Raw genomic sequence first — 15,580 nt, 5'->3', positions numbered from 1 at the left:
TGTGTAAAAAATGGAATTAAGTGCTCAAAAACACTTGAAATGTTGAGAGTGGCGTACGGTGAGAGTATTCTGTGTCAAAAAAATGTTTACAAGTGGTACAAGCTTTTCACAGAAGGTCGAGAAGATGTGAATGACGACGCTCGCCCTGGACGCCCCAGCACATCAACAACCGATGAAAATGTTGAGAAGAATCGTCGAATCACAATTAGAGAAGTTGCTGAGGTTGTCGGCATATCGGTTGGCACATGTCCTGCAATTTTTTTCGGAAATTTTGGCCATGAAGCGTGTAGTAGCGAAGTTCGTTCCAAAATTGCTGAATTTTGATCAAAAAAACCGTCGCATGAGCATCGCTCAGGAATTGTTGAATGACATTATCATGTCTCAGTCACCGTATTCACCAGATTTGGCGCCCTGCGACTTTTTCCTGTTCCCATGATTGAAGAGACCCATGAAAGGGCGGAGATTTGCGACGATTGAGGAGATAAAAACCGAATCGCTGAGAGAGCTCAAGGACATACCAAAAAGTGCATATCAGAACTGTTCCGAGGATTGGAAAAAACGCTGGCACATATGTATTATATCTGAGGGGGACTACTTTGAAGGAGACAAAATAAAAATCGATGAATAAATAAATATTTTTTAAGAAAAATGAAAATTCACCTTATTTTTTGAACACACCTCGTATACCACTATAATTACCGTGAGCACGTAAACTTAGGTTATGTTAATGGCGCCAATATTTTAAAAGAAATTAATAATTTTAATAACATGTTATACAGGGTGGAACCGGATAAGTGACGAAAAATTTTTTCTGTTAAACTACATTCAAAATGTAGTAGAACGCCGCCTGAACGAGTGTCCTATCTCTATCTGTTAGAAAGTTATGATTTTTTCAGGTTTTTTCGACTAAACCCGACCTTACGTCATAAAAACACTATTTCTCATCTTGTGCCTCACTTATTTACATTTTTCACCTCATTTTCGGATTCAGCATTAAATTTCCTATAATAATAGATCATTTTCGTAGTTATTTAACTTTAATCAGATTCATTTATTACAATAAGAACGTTAATTTTTTTAGGAATTTAGAATTTTCATGAATTTTCAAAAATTAGCCTCTTCGACAAAATTGATCTTAGAGGCTGTCAAATTTCTCAAAAACTGCTCCTTTTAATACTCTTTCCAATGGTATAATAATCAGTTTCAATAATAGCTGTTTTCTTTGGTCTATTACTGAGAAAGTGCTGAAAAACACGGTGTTAGCGAAGGAAGCAAAGGGGACTGGATGAAGTGTACTCGCATATCAATATTATTATTTATTAACAAAATCATTTCTTTAAGCATGTAAAATACATAATTACTTAGTAATTATTGATGTATCATGTTCTCGAAATGCCGACCTCGATTCCTGACGCATAACCGAGCGCGTTTTCGCATTGCTCCCAGTGTTGTTGAATCTTCCTCACAACGTTAGCAGAAATTTAATTTATCAACAAGACGGAGCTCCACCTTATTATTCGGTGAACGTCAGAAGATGGTTGTCGCAACGTTTTCCTGAGTGGATAGGGCGAGGTGGAACTACCGCGTGGCCACAGAGATCTCAACTGACCTCAACCCTATGGACCACTTCGTATGGGGTTTTCTTAAGAGTGAGGTCTACAAGGTAATTGAGGTAAGTGAGAAGACGGGTAATTGCTGCTTCAGAAAAACTGAAAGAACATTTTCAACAACAGTGGGAGCAATGCGAAAACGCGCTCGGTTATGCGTCAGGAATCGAGTTCGGCATTTTGAGAACATGATACATCAATAATTACTAAGTAATTATGTATTTTACATGCTTAAAGAAATGATTTTGTTAATAAATAATAATATTGATATGCGAGTACGCTTCATCCAGTCCCCTTTGCTTCCTTCGCTAACACCGTGTTTTTCAGCACTTTCTCAGTAATAGACCAAAGAAAACAGCTATTATTGAAACTGATTATTATACCATTGGAAAGAGTATTAAAAGGAGCAGTTTTTGGGAAATTTGACAGCCTCTAAGACCAATTTTGTCGAGGAGGCTAATTTTTGAAAATTCATGAAAATTCTAAATTCCTAAAAAAATTAACGTTCTTATTGTAATAAATGAATCTGATTAAAGTTAAATAACTACGAAATTGATCTATTATTATAGGAAATTTAATGCTGAATACGAAAATGAGGTGAAAAATGTAAATAAGTGAGGCACTAGTTGAGAAATAGTGTTTTTATGTCGTAAGGTCGGGTTTAGTCGAAAAAAACCTGAAAAAATCATAACTTTCTAACAGATAGAGATAGGACACTCGTTCAGGCGGCGTTCTACTACATTTTGAATGTAGTTTAACAGAAAAAATTTTTCGTCACTTATCCGGTTCCACCCTGTATAACATAGTGATGTTTAATACGCCATCAGATAGACCCACTATAGAAATGATCCAAGCGGATTAAAAAGTTATAATTTATTTATTTTTTAAAATATTGAAGCACCTTTCATATTAATTTTTTTTTCAAGGATCGATTAGAATCGATAAGCTGTAAAATGCAACTAATTATTGTTATGCATACATTTTTATGTTGTTAAATGATTAAATGATTCGCTTCTTTCGCAAATAAACTGTATCGAGTTAACCCGTTATAATCGATACACCTTGACAATTGAAGTAAGCGAGTTGCTTAAATGTATTTTTTTCTCTATTTAAAATAAAAACCACTTGAAAGAAATCTAATTTGATTCTCTGACACTGCATAGAAATTGTTTTTACAGAAAAGCTGTTTTTGCTATAACCACAACTCTTTTAAAGTCTTTAAAGAGATTTCAAGTTAGTACTTCTGTCCAAGTAAAATATGAGAAAGCATGGCGGTAATCGATTTGAAAACTCGAACATTTAAACTCTAGTTTCTAGTCAAGACGTAAATACAACTTATTTGCATTTTGCGTGTACGTGTTATGTTTGAAATAGAAGTGACTTCGTTTTTAAGATTTTTTTTGTTTTTTCTTCTTCTTAAATGGCCTTTAGTTCTTGCTAATTAGCCAGAGGGTATTATCGGTATAAACCGTTATATTGTTATTTGATTTGATTTAATGTACTTGAATAGTTCCATGTATACTATGGGGTCTTTTGTCACTAGGATGGAATTTAAGTTTGGTGGGAGCGTGTAGTTTGAGTCTATAATTGCCTTCCAAAATTCGCGTCTGTTTTTTGAGAATTGTGGGCATGCCAGAATTAAATGATTGGCGTCAGCATCCGATTCTGAATCTCACAGGAACAGGTTCCGTTGATGTTGACGCCTATTCATGCCAGATGATGGGGGGGTGTAATTGTGGTTTAGCCTCAACCGGGTTATTGTGCCATAAAACCTTCTCTCCGCGCTAAAGCCATGGAACCATGGCTTTTTTGGGGATGAGTGGTTCAATTGCCGCATAAAATTTTCCTTTTTCCTGAACCTGAATTTTGTATTCCCCTTGCCAGGTGGAATAGCATTTCATTTTGTAATTATTTTTTATATCGCTGGGTAATAATATTTTTAGTTTTGGACAGCTATTCGATGTGACTACCTCTTTGGCCCCAGCATCAGCAACTTCATTGCCTTTCAGCCCTGAGTGGGCCTTGATCCATATTAGGTGGATTGGCTTGGTGAGGGATAAATTGTGAAGAAGTTTCACCGTTTCTAAGATGAAAGTAGGGGCATCTCGACCTGGAGATTTAAGGTTTTTAAGATTAAGTTGCGTTTTAATTTCGTTATTCTAATTAATGAGATTTCTCCTTTTACTAAAACTATTGTAATAACAATTAAATACTTAGCAGTAATGATCAAATTTTGTTAAATTTTCAGATGAAATTGTGGGTATTTCTACAATACTTCGTTTTTTTAGTAATTAATTGAATTTCCTCAAATATTATTTTAACCATATTTTTGCTCAGAAAGATTTTGAGATGAATAACCCAAAAATACTGAATAATTCTATTTCCTACCTTCAACGCCATTTCCGAGAGATATGGCTTCTCCTGCTTCTCGCCTCCAAGTGATGTTTGGCGGCGGAGATCCGGATGCTGCACATCTAAAGCTGACATTGCTGCCCTCTCTTACAACCATATCCGTACTGGTACCATAATCCAATATGTCTGGTGGTACTGTTGACATACCAGAAAATAAACATATATATGGTATATATCTCCAATTATCATTTAGTACATAATTCAGTTGTTATATTTGTGAAGGCTAAATAATTTAATAATGGTTTAATGCGATGACATCTTTTTTGTAATTCTCTCTGTGGACAAAAAACATATAATATTATGTTGGTGGCCATTTCTCTGTAGTAATTATCTGTTTAAGTAATAAGTAATGTTTTTAACAGCAAAATACTCTCTAGGCAAATTAAATGGAGGGGTCGTAAAACTTAATATAGAAGCTTCCCGCTTGTTAAACTCTGCTGAAATCCTTTATAAGCATGAGCTTTCGAACAAATGAATATTTTAAATGTAATTCTCAAAGGACCCTTTTTGGGAAGAAGTTAACAACTTATTTATAAACCAGCCCAGCTATCATTTGGATTCGTAAGTCGTTTTAATTTTTATTGGTTGGCTCACCCAACGTCAAGTTCTCGGCAATGTTCTTCAATAAAAAACCCTTATTCATTTTTCCAAAAAACAAAATCTAAGAATATCTAATTAGTTGTCCAAGTGACTAAGTCCACATAATCTAATTGCCAGTTGAAGCTGGATACCCATTCCTATTCTCTTAAACTTTCTCCCATCCAATATCATCCCCAAGAATCCATCTCCAACCTCAAAAAAAAACATGGCAGTTATGTTTTGACTTAATTAATCAGTGGGGACGATAATTTATCTCAAAAGAGGCCCCAGAATAGCAAAGAACGCAAAGCTAGGATGTATTATTGATAATGGATTCGAATCCTTCTCTTGGTCTAAAATTCTAAATCCTTGCCTTAGTCTAAAGTTTACGAATGAACTTTAGATCAGAGAATACATAATTAAATGAAACTTAAAATTAACTGAGTGGAGTCTAAAAGAGAAATAAAGGCCTAAGGTACCAGTGATGGCGAACCTATGACACGCGAGCTCATTTTTGGTGACACGCATCTTCAAAGATAAAAAATTTCATAATTTAGATATTTGTCTCTCATAACGGCCAGAGTTGGTTGTTAATAATAAAATTATTACTTAAGTTAATAATAATTCATAATTTAATTCTGAATTGTTCAATTATATTGTATATTACTTGATTTTCTATGTTAAGTGTCAATGAAATATGTAAAACAAGTCTCTAAATGTAAATCATGTGGTTTCATAATTTTGGTTTTTGTATTTTAAGTAGACTTACGGACTCGAACTTTACGGAACAGCTAAAAAATCAAACATCAATAGACTGCAAACACTCCAATCTAAAATTCTCCGCCACATAGTAGACGCTCCATTCTATGTTAGTAACCACACAATCCATACAGATCTCCAAATTCCACTCATCTCTGAACTTGCCAAAATCCGTTATAAAAATTTTCATCAAAATCTCTCATTTCATCCCAACCCTTTAGCTGCAAACCTGTCTACAACTACGCTACCCTCCAATCCTCGAAGACGGCTGAGGCGCCGTTGGCCCCGTGACCAACTGGGTGACTAATAGCGGCCATCACTGGATGGCCGTCATTCACGTTTGACACGTTAATTGTTTATACATTTATCGCATTTACCTATTGTACCCTGTGGGTATAGGTGTAAATTACATTAAAAGGATAAATAAAAAAAATAAAAAAGTGGCATTAAACAAATAACTTAAAAAATTTATAAATATTTCTATTTTGTTTAGTCTTTACTTTTGTGATGTGTGATGACACGCCACGAAAATTATGTTTCGATTTTTCAAAATTTTGACGCACCGAGCTCAAAAAGTTCGCCATCACTGCCTTAGGCTAACTTGGCAATGGTGGATTCAAGGAAATAAGTACGATTAGGGTACTGAGAAATGGACAAAGAGATGCATACAAATGTCAACATACGTACGTAGGAGCATAAATGGCGACTGCCATGATGCCCGTATTATCAAAGAAAAGTAGGTCGCGATAATTTTGGTTCCCTGGTTTGATATATGGCCGTGGACAATGGCACCCAGTAAACCCATATAAATGAAAATTGATGATCTAAGAAGAAAAGCGGATACGATGAAAATTCACAAAAATAACAAGAACAAAACATAAAAAAGGTCAGCTGATTCATGAAGGGAAAACAGTGATTAAGAAAGAGGAAATATAAAAAGAATGATTTTCTTGAATAGAATGAGTTGAATACAATTTTTCCGAACTTATACGGAAAACGCTGACAGAATAAGGGTAATACAATTGACCGTTTAGAAAAACTAAAATATTCACATCTATGATTGACTAGATAACAGTTAATATGTATGTTTTGTGGGGTTAAACCGAAAAAAGAAATAAAAATGTTTGAACCATGTTAAGCAATACTTTGCATGAAATAACTAACTACTCTCGTAAGTAAAGTAATGGCTGCTTAATCAGAAGGCTTTACATCCAACTACCAAAACAGTTTTCGCGAACGGAGGCGACTAACCACCACATAATATCACTATAAAGTTCTAATAATATTATCCATTAAATAAAATAATAAAGGTCATGAACGGGGATCGAACCCAGATCCACCAGTTCTAGTTTAGCTACACGGGGTCTCGCCTCTAACCGCTTGGCTACCGTGGCGACTACAGGATTTTAGTATTTAGACATACTTTTATAATGAAAGTGAATGACAATAGTTCTTGCAGATTTTATTAAATTATTGGAAATTATTTCTTCAAATAAATATTTACTTAATTTATTTTTATTAAAATTGTTTGCCAACTAAATTTTAATAAAATTACATAGATAATAAGTCAAAAGCCTTCGGGGAAGTTTTTAAAATTCTTTTTCTGTTCTTTTTTTTTTTTAAATACATTTAAAAAATCCTTAGAATCGCTCGCCTAATTATACGATATATTCTGACTTGGCCAGTCTGTTATAAAATAATTGTACGATATTTCTTGGGATCAGGTTGGTGGCACTGATACACCTAAATAAATTTATAGTAATAAAGACATTTTTCACAATGAAGAATTTTACTTGGTTAGACAAGCCGATGTTGAGAAGTTTTCTCGAATAATTAGCGAATATGGTCTGCCTGTTTAATCCAGAAGGTAGAGCACATTGTTTTGTAAATATAATAGCTGTCTAATAGGGAAGGGATTAGCTATGCGGTTAGCGTACTGAACTCCCACTGGGAGGACCCGGGTTCGAATCCAGCTGCTGACCCTTAGATTTTCTCTTCCTAGGAGCTTCTTACAGCTCCACTGTCCGGAGGCCGGCAGTGCACTGAAAAAAAGCTCCAGGCGCTAATAACCTTAGATGTTGACGCGCCTTAAATCATAGAAAAAAATAGCTGTCTACTCTACCTCGCAGTTTCTTTGATATGTCAATGTTAATATATTTTTCTACCTAAATAAGAGCTTATCGCATTTATTTTCTTCAAAAGAGAATCTTTTATTTTATTTAGTGGTTTTACGGATAACTTAGCACTTTCCCAGCAGGTGTTTGAAGCTGTAGATATAGTTTATGTTAAAACAGATTATATAATTTAGTTGTTGCTATAATATGTAAATATTCCAAGCATGTATATGTATATTGATTGAAAATAGAGGTTAACATCTATTTGACCTTATGTAACTCCACCAAAGCTTTTGTCATTTAAATGTACTACCCAATTTGGTTTGTATTAGAATTGAACCAGGTTAGCCAACCGGCGGCGAGGAAGGGAAAATGGTCAGGGGCAACCTACCACTGCCACTAAATCCAGACTTGACAAATATTGTCGGCTGAACGCAAAGTGATCTTCATCTGTTTGGTGTGTTGTTTAAAAAAAAAAAAAACAGGGCAGGCAGATTTATAGCCTGAATTTTTCAAGATTTTTTGTTTTGTTTTTGGTTTTGCATTTTTTAAAACGATCCTCACTAAGTCCTATAAAGTTAGCGAATTGAATACTCACTAACATTGCAATAATAAACATACACGAACTCTTTCAAACAATATTGACCTGTGTTTAGATTTATATTGCCGGCCTAAAATTTCGTATTTTCTATTTTATATGATTTAAATTCTAACCTTGACTTTAATAATTGACTTTTATGTATTCAATTCGGTCGAAACAATTATAAATACTTTTTTTTTCTTTCATTCTTTTTTACAAACAGATTTGTGCTTTATATTTGCATTATTTACGATAGAAAATTGAAATAAAATATAAATCATTTAAAAAAGCTTCAATTAATAAAATAAAGGATAATTATATTAATCTTTTAAAATAATTATGAAACACGTTGATAAATTAACTTTTAGCGAAACTTTTAACTAATTTATCAACTTATTATTAATGTTTATTCTATAAAACTGTAGAGAATTAGAAATACGAGTATAATAAAAATTATTTAAAAAAGCTTCAATTAATAAAATAAAGGATAATTATATTAATCTTTTAAAATAATTATGAAACACGTTGATAAATTAACTTTTAGCGAAAATTTTAACTAATTTATCAACTTATTATTAATGTTTATTCTATAAAACTGTAGAGAATTAGAAATACGAGTATAATAAAAATTATTTAAAAAAGCTTCAATTAATAAAATAAAGGATAATTATATTAATCTTTTAAAATAATTATGAAACACGTTGATAAATTAACTTTTAGCGAAACTTTTAACTAATTTATCAACTTATTATTAATGTTTATTCTATAAAACTGTAGAGAATTAGAAATACGAGTATAATAAAAATTATTTAAAAAAGCTTCAATTAATAAAATAAAGGATAATTATATTAATCTTTTAAAATAATTATGAAACACGTTGATAAATTAACTTTTAGCGAAAATTTTAACTAATTTATCAACTTATTATTAATGTTTATTCTATAAAACTGTAGAGAATTAGAAATACGAGTATAATATAAATTATTTAAAAAAGTTTCAATTAATAAAATAAAGGATAATTATATTAATCTTTTAAAATAATTATGAAACACGTTGATAAATTAACTTTTAGCGAAACTTTTAACTAATTTATCAAGTTATTAATAATGTTCATTCTATAAAACTGTAGAGAATTGGAAATATATAAATTATTTTAAAAAGCTTCAATTAATAAAATAAAGGGTAATTATATTAATCTTTTAAAATAATTATGAAACACGTTGATAAATTAACTTTTAGCGAAACTTTTAACTAATTTATCAACTTATTATTAATGTTCTTTCTATAAAACTGTAGATAATTGGAAATATCTTTTTCAATAATTAAAACACACGGACATCCTGGAAAAGCAGGACTATTTCTGAAACTATAAACTCTAAAGGATAATTTCCTCTAAGATAATTAGATCCTTCTTGAAACTGACAGCGATAACACACTGACTATCGTTTCAGAGGAGTTGAGGCGTTAAGAGACCTCCGCTTTAATTGTAATTCAGCGAAAGTTTTTTGGATTTGGATGATTGCAAGAGGAAGGATTAAGATTAAGATTGAACAGGGACGGAATCTGCGCCCCACGGCACCGCAGCCACAAGAGGCTCATTGTGCCTTTCCCTTTTGGATCTAGAAGACGAAACCTCCCCTACTAAAGAGGTTGAGGACTTTCCCTACTAGTTCTTTTTGCGCTACTAACTCCTTTGGTCTCAAAGATCCGAAGGTTTCATAGTGCAACTGCTCAATCGTACAAACAGGTGAGAGGCCGTTTCCTCCTCTTCCTGACACAATTTGCACACCGGTTCCGAGCTAATAAAGCCCCCAACTTGTACAGATGCTTTCTGAACCTATTATGCCCCTGTGAATAGGCCTGTAATCAGAGTAATTTGATTTCTACCCAAACACTGGGTATGAGGAAGGAACGGAAAGCTTATTTGTACCCCCAAAGTGCTTTAAGTCCAGATAGTTGGTATAATTCCTAAGAAAACCAGTCCTTCGTTCTTTGGTGTAATTGTAGAGCGTCTACAAGATCATCGGCAGCATTATGCTGAAGCCGCTATTGAATGGAAATTAAGCGATTCAGGGAAAAGACTTAGGAGATAGCTTCATCAGTGAACTGAAGACTAAATCCTGAGAACTACATCTCCTGCAGCCAGGGCTGTCAGTGTCAACGAGTATGACATATTTTAGACTTTCTTACTTGGGCTAGATTATTGTTACATAGTTCCCGACTGATTCTCTCATAGTAAATCGCTGTTTCAGGGACGGCGAAGTTGAAGACGCTTAGCGGGGCAAATCCATGAATAGAGACCACTGTATGGAGACGCGGTACCCTATATATAAAGTTGATGATACTAACGTATATGCCACCTTAGTTTGGAATGTTTTCCTACAGACGTCTTGTCCACATCTAGATTTTCAAGCGCAAGAATTCCTCATGGAACAAGACGTAGGTGGACGGTTTCATCGCGCCTTACAAGACCCAGAAGCATGGCCTACAATTTCTCCACACCATTTCAAAATTTCGGCTGCGACTTACCATAACACTACAGATGAAGTTAGTTTTCCGTAACGCCCCTATTAGTCATGTCTTAAGTCAGGCAGAGGATAACTTGGAACTATTCTAACCCGGGTCTACACAAGGAGATTGTAAAGTTTACTAAATGTAATTATGAACAATACCAATATACCAATTATTATAAAATACCAAAGCATTGTACTTAAAAACGCTCTTAAATTTTGTAGGGCCCAGGGCATATCTATAATGGGAATTAAATGTGGATTTTATTTAAAAAGATAAATTGTAATTGGTGTAAAGTACATATTTCCTTTATTTTCCAATGGCTGAATTTAGCTTTTTTTTTATTTCTCATTTAAATAAACCAAAATTGTGTAATTTTCCACAAACATTGTTTTCAAAGTTTACGATTTTTCAACAATATCGCCATTAAATTAATTTTTGTGGTTAATTAAAAATTGTGGTTTTTTCATATGTGTACGTCACACAGAGCATGCAACAAATAACCCGCTCGACGTCACATTTGTGGGTAAAATATAATAGAATTATGAGCAAGGGAAAAACGGAGCTTTTAAAAACAATATTTTATCTCAAAACTTGAATTTCCAATGAAATATGAGTGGTTTAAAACATTTTCTCAAAAAAAGTATTTAGTTACACTTGTTCTAATGGTTAAAATTTGTATTTTGAGTTGTATTTCTGTTCATATTGTTTGGATATATTTTTTGATAATTGCAAATATTATCAATTATTCCCTCTCCATCTCTCTCTCTTAAAAATTCTTTTATAGTAAAACAAATCGCTATAATTCCTAAGTTTTCTTAAAACAAAAGGCAACATAATTTCAGAAAGAAAATTAAAAACTTGACGTGCACAAGAATCGTATTAGGAAAGAACAGTTTTGGTTTTAGGATGGGCTTATCCAAAAAACTGTCTAAATTACCAGATGATGTAACTGAGGGGTTCAACCAACGAAATCGTACAGGTATGGTCTTGATGGTTTTACAAAAGACATACTCGTATTGATATGACTTAGAATATAGACATACTATATGACTTAGTATATAGACATAAAATATGACTTAGTATATATACATACTATATGACTTAGTTTATAGACATAAAATATGACTTAGTATATAGACAAACTATATGACTTAGCATACTGACAAACTATATGACTTAGTATATAGACATACTATATGACTTAGTATATATACATACTATATGACTTAGTTTATAGACATACAATATGACTTAGTATATAGACAAACTATATGACTTAGCATACTGACAAACTATATGCTAATTGTAATTGGTGTAAAGTACATATTTCCTTTATTTTTCAATGGCTGAATTTAGCTTTTTTTAGTATATAGACATACTATATGACTTAGAATATAGACATACTATATGACTTAGCATATAGACAAACTATATGACTTAGTATATAGACATATTATATGACTTAGCATATAGACAAACTAAATGACTTAGTATATAGACATATTATATGACTTAGTATATAGACATACTATATGACTTAGTACATAGACATACTGCGAGTATATGACTTAGTATACTCGTATAGACATACTATATGACTTAGTGGTTTGGTTTTCAGATTGATAGTGTTCCATGTTCCATTCTATAATTAACACTATAAACCCCCTAACATGAAATTAGAAAATTCAAAGTAATTACAAAGTGCAGAATAAATCTACTATCAGATAAATGCCACGGAAAAACACACCTAGTTACAATAATTATGGTAAAAACGTCGCTCATTTTTCATGGATGTGATTTTCTTTTATTACTAACGATTGTAATAGATCTTATAACGATTTAGTGGTGTTGCAATATTGGTTTGTCGTTCCCCAATTAAGTGGAAGGTATGTATTGATCAGAAACACCCTACCCTATTTAGTAAGGTAACCTGAAGAAGTAATTACTAGCGGAGTTGAGTGGCACACATATCCTACCTACTGGAGCATTACCTCCATCATCACAACACAATTCACTCATTCTGCTACTAAAATACATTTCATTCTGCCACATTAATCATCGTTACGGATGATGCTCCAAAAAATATTTGTTGGAGATTAACAAAACATTTGGACAGTCACATTCGGAAATCTATTACGCTGTGTTAATGTTAATAAAGATCAACAATGTGTTCTATAATTCCATAAGCGACTCAGAAATGAGATTTACTTCCGAAGTAGAAAAATTAAATATACCTCTCTTAAAATAAATAAATGAAAAAAGAAATTGTTTCATACAAGGAAACTAATTGGCTGTGTATGAATATCACTTCCCAAGAATTTTAGTCAATGAGGTTATTAAATGAAAATTATTCTGGGTAATAAATAGTGCTTATCACACTATACAATTGAATTAAATTATACGGGAAACATAGATAATTTTTCAGGTATTATCAGTTCACAATGTAAACAATAACTATAGAACAGTGTGAATAATTCTAAATATGACAGATTGTATAAACAGTTATGTTTAGATTTATCAATCTGCCATTATATCACTCATAATAACAAACTAATGTTTACGATTAGAACTAACGCGAAATTAAGAGGCCAGTTAATAGTGAACTGAATTTCTATAAGAGGAGGAATGAAAAGACAATATATGTTAGATGTGCTTTAGGTAATACTAGCTATATAAAAAATGTAGTACATTCTGTTAATTAATTCCGCAGTAATTCAAGAGTAAACTGGTTTTACTAACGGTATACCTACTCCATAAAAGAGGAGAGAATTAATCAAATATTTAAAGAGACAATTAGTGTGACAAGACCAAGATTTGTATAAATCTTCGCAGCATGGAAATATAGATTTTTTTATCTAGTAAATAATTGTTTATTTAATTTTTATCGGTTAGTATATTTATTTTGTGTTATAGAACATCTCCTTTTGTTTACAACAATCAACTTGCCAAACGGGCCTTGAATACATATTATTTAGTGTTTATTTCCGTCAATATTCTAAAGTATTTTTATTGAACATAACACTTATTATTATTACTACATTATTATTATTATTATTATTATTATTATTATTAGCTGCTACTGGTGGAAAAAGAAAACCGAAAGACATCTTTTGTGAAAAGGAAGAGAAACAGTATTTTGTTACTTTTTACGTCGCAACTTTGATGGAATTTAGAAAGAGCAAGTTGAAGGAAAGTAATATCTAGAGTTTTATTATGGCGGCAGCTTTCTTTTTTTTTTTTTGCTCTATTGTCGGACTTCTGCATTAATGTCAAATTTTTGTTTACCGTCCAAGTTTTTTCTTACTTATTTTTCTTTTCTCTTTACTATATTATCTAGTAGATATTGGAACCTAGGGTGAAATTATACATTGTTGTGGATGGAGGATGGATGTAATATTAGAGAGAAAAAAACGGACACATCTGAATTGTAGGTTCGATATACTACGTAAAACTAAAGATACTACGTAAAGCTGAAGAAAGCTACTTCAAATTTTGTCAGATTCTGAGATTTCATCAACGTCAGAAACTGGAGGAGGTGTTGTTGGTACCAGGAAGATAAGATTAAGATTTCACTGTTTCATACGAAACCAAAATTTAACTGTAAATATCTCGTTTCGTACTCGACAGATTTTTACGATATTTTATACAATTATAGACAAAAGTTGTCTCCATGTACAGATAAAATATAAACAATATCTATCGAGTAGTTTTCGAGATATTTGAAGTTAAAGATTTCACTGTTTGAAAGAGAAACAAACTTTAACTCTAAATATCTCGTTTCCTACTCGACAGATTTTTACGTAATTTTATACAATTATAGTGAATAGACGTCTCCATATACAGGTACAATATAAACAAAATCTATCGAGTAGTTTTCGAGATATTTGAAGTTAAAGATTTCACTGTTCTAAAAGAAACCAAAATTTAACTCTAAATATCTCGTTTCGTACTCGACAGATTTTTACGTAATTTTATACAATTATAGTGAATAGACATCTCCATATACAGGTACAATATAAACAAAATCTATCGAGTAGTTATCGAGATATTTGAAGTTAAAGATTTCACTGTTCCAAAAGAAACCAAAATTTAACTCTAAATATCTCGTTTCCTACACGACAGCTTTTTACGAAATTTTATACAATTATAGACTAATGTTTTTCTCTAGTTCTTGTACACTAGATCTTAAAGGTCCTAATACAAGGTCACACCCTTCCCGTAAAAAGTAATATGATGCATACTGAACTTTATGCTAAATTAAGTACACATTGAGGAAAAACACAGGTACCTGAACAGAAAATAGAAATTTCCCAAGTGATTCAGTTAGAATATATATATATACCTTTTCTTTTTTTTTAACAGAAAACTGTAACAGTATTGCAATAAGCACACCTGCGTTCAATGTAAGAATTGGTACAATCCAATTACATTTCTAATCCTTCTGCCGCTCAGGAAGGAGTAGGATCAATGTTTTTCTTTTTTTTTTCATTATTTTTTAAATTAGCCGAAATAAGAATTTTCAATCCATGAATATTTCCTAGCCGATTTACGAACGGCATTCATTAAAACATGATCTTTAAAAACAACTTTAAATATGTATAGAAAACAAGAATAAATTCACTGGATCATTTTTAGGTAGAAATAAACTACCTAAAAGCTTATTTTCGCTAAGAATTCAGATAACAAAAAGAATGAGAAAGGGTATAGCATGTTTAACTTTAAATTAAATACTTATCAATAAATACTAATCCTCTATTTTATAAAAACCCCTTAATTGAAAGGCAATTCTTAAATTTGTTAAAAGCATAAGCCGAAATTAAGCTTAATTAACTTATTTTTCCCCATTCCTTTGACTAAATTAAATAATTGCCCCAAATTGGGCAAATTAATACTAGCCCCATCTTCTTAGTAGCATTTAAACTTCTTATTTCTATAAATATATTCAGTGATTAGAGATTTCAGGATTAGAATTTAATTTAGTTCTAATTAAAATTATTTTATGATAGCTAACTCTG

General features: G+C 32.0%; 1 protein-coding gene across 4 annotated transcripts in view; it reads right to left on the bottom strand.

The window, feature by feature from the left end:
- Positions 1–15,580, bottom strand: part of LOC141458632 (neurotrimin-like) — a 747,333-nt gene that overhangs the window by 148,112 nt on the left and 583,641 nt on the right. For all 4 annotated transcript variants that reach the window (XM_074136888.1, XM_074136886.1, XM_074136887.1 and 1 more), the window contains one exon: positions 3,996–4,154. In XM_074136888.1, coding sequence (XP_073992989.1) covers positions 3,996–4,154 — 159 coding nt within the window. The remainder of the gene's footprint in view (positions 1–3,995; positions 4,155–15,580) is intronic.

This window comes from Rhodnius prolixus, unplaced genomic scaffold, assembly GCF_049639745.1.
Source record: "Rhodnius prolixus isolate KJV_2025 unplaced genomic scaffold, Rpr scaffold_5, whole genome shotgun sequence".
NCBI lineage: Eukaryota > Metazoa > Arthropoda > Insecta > Hemiptera > Reduviidae > Rhodnius > Rhodnius prolixus.
Note: the sequence above shows the minus strand (reverse complement) of the source record. Positions and strands in the feature narration are given on the sequence as shown.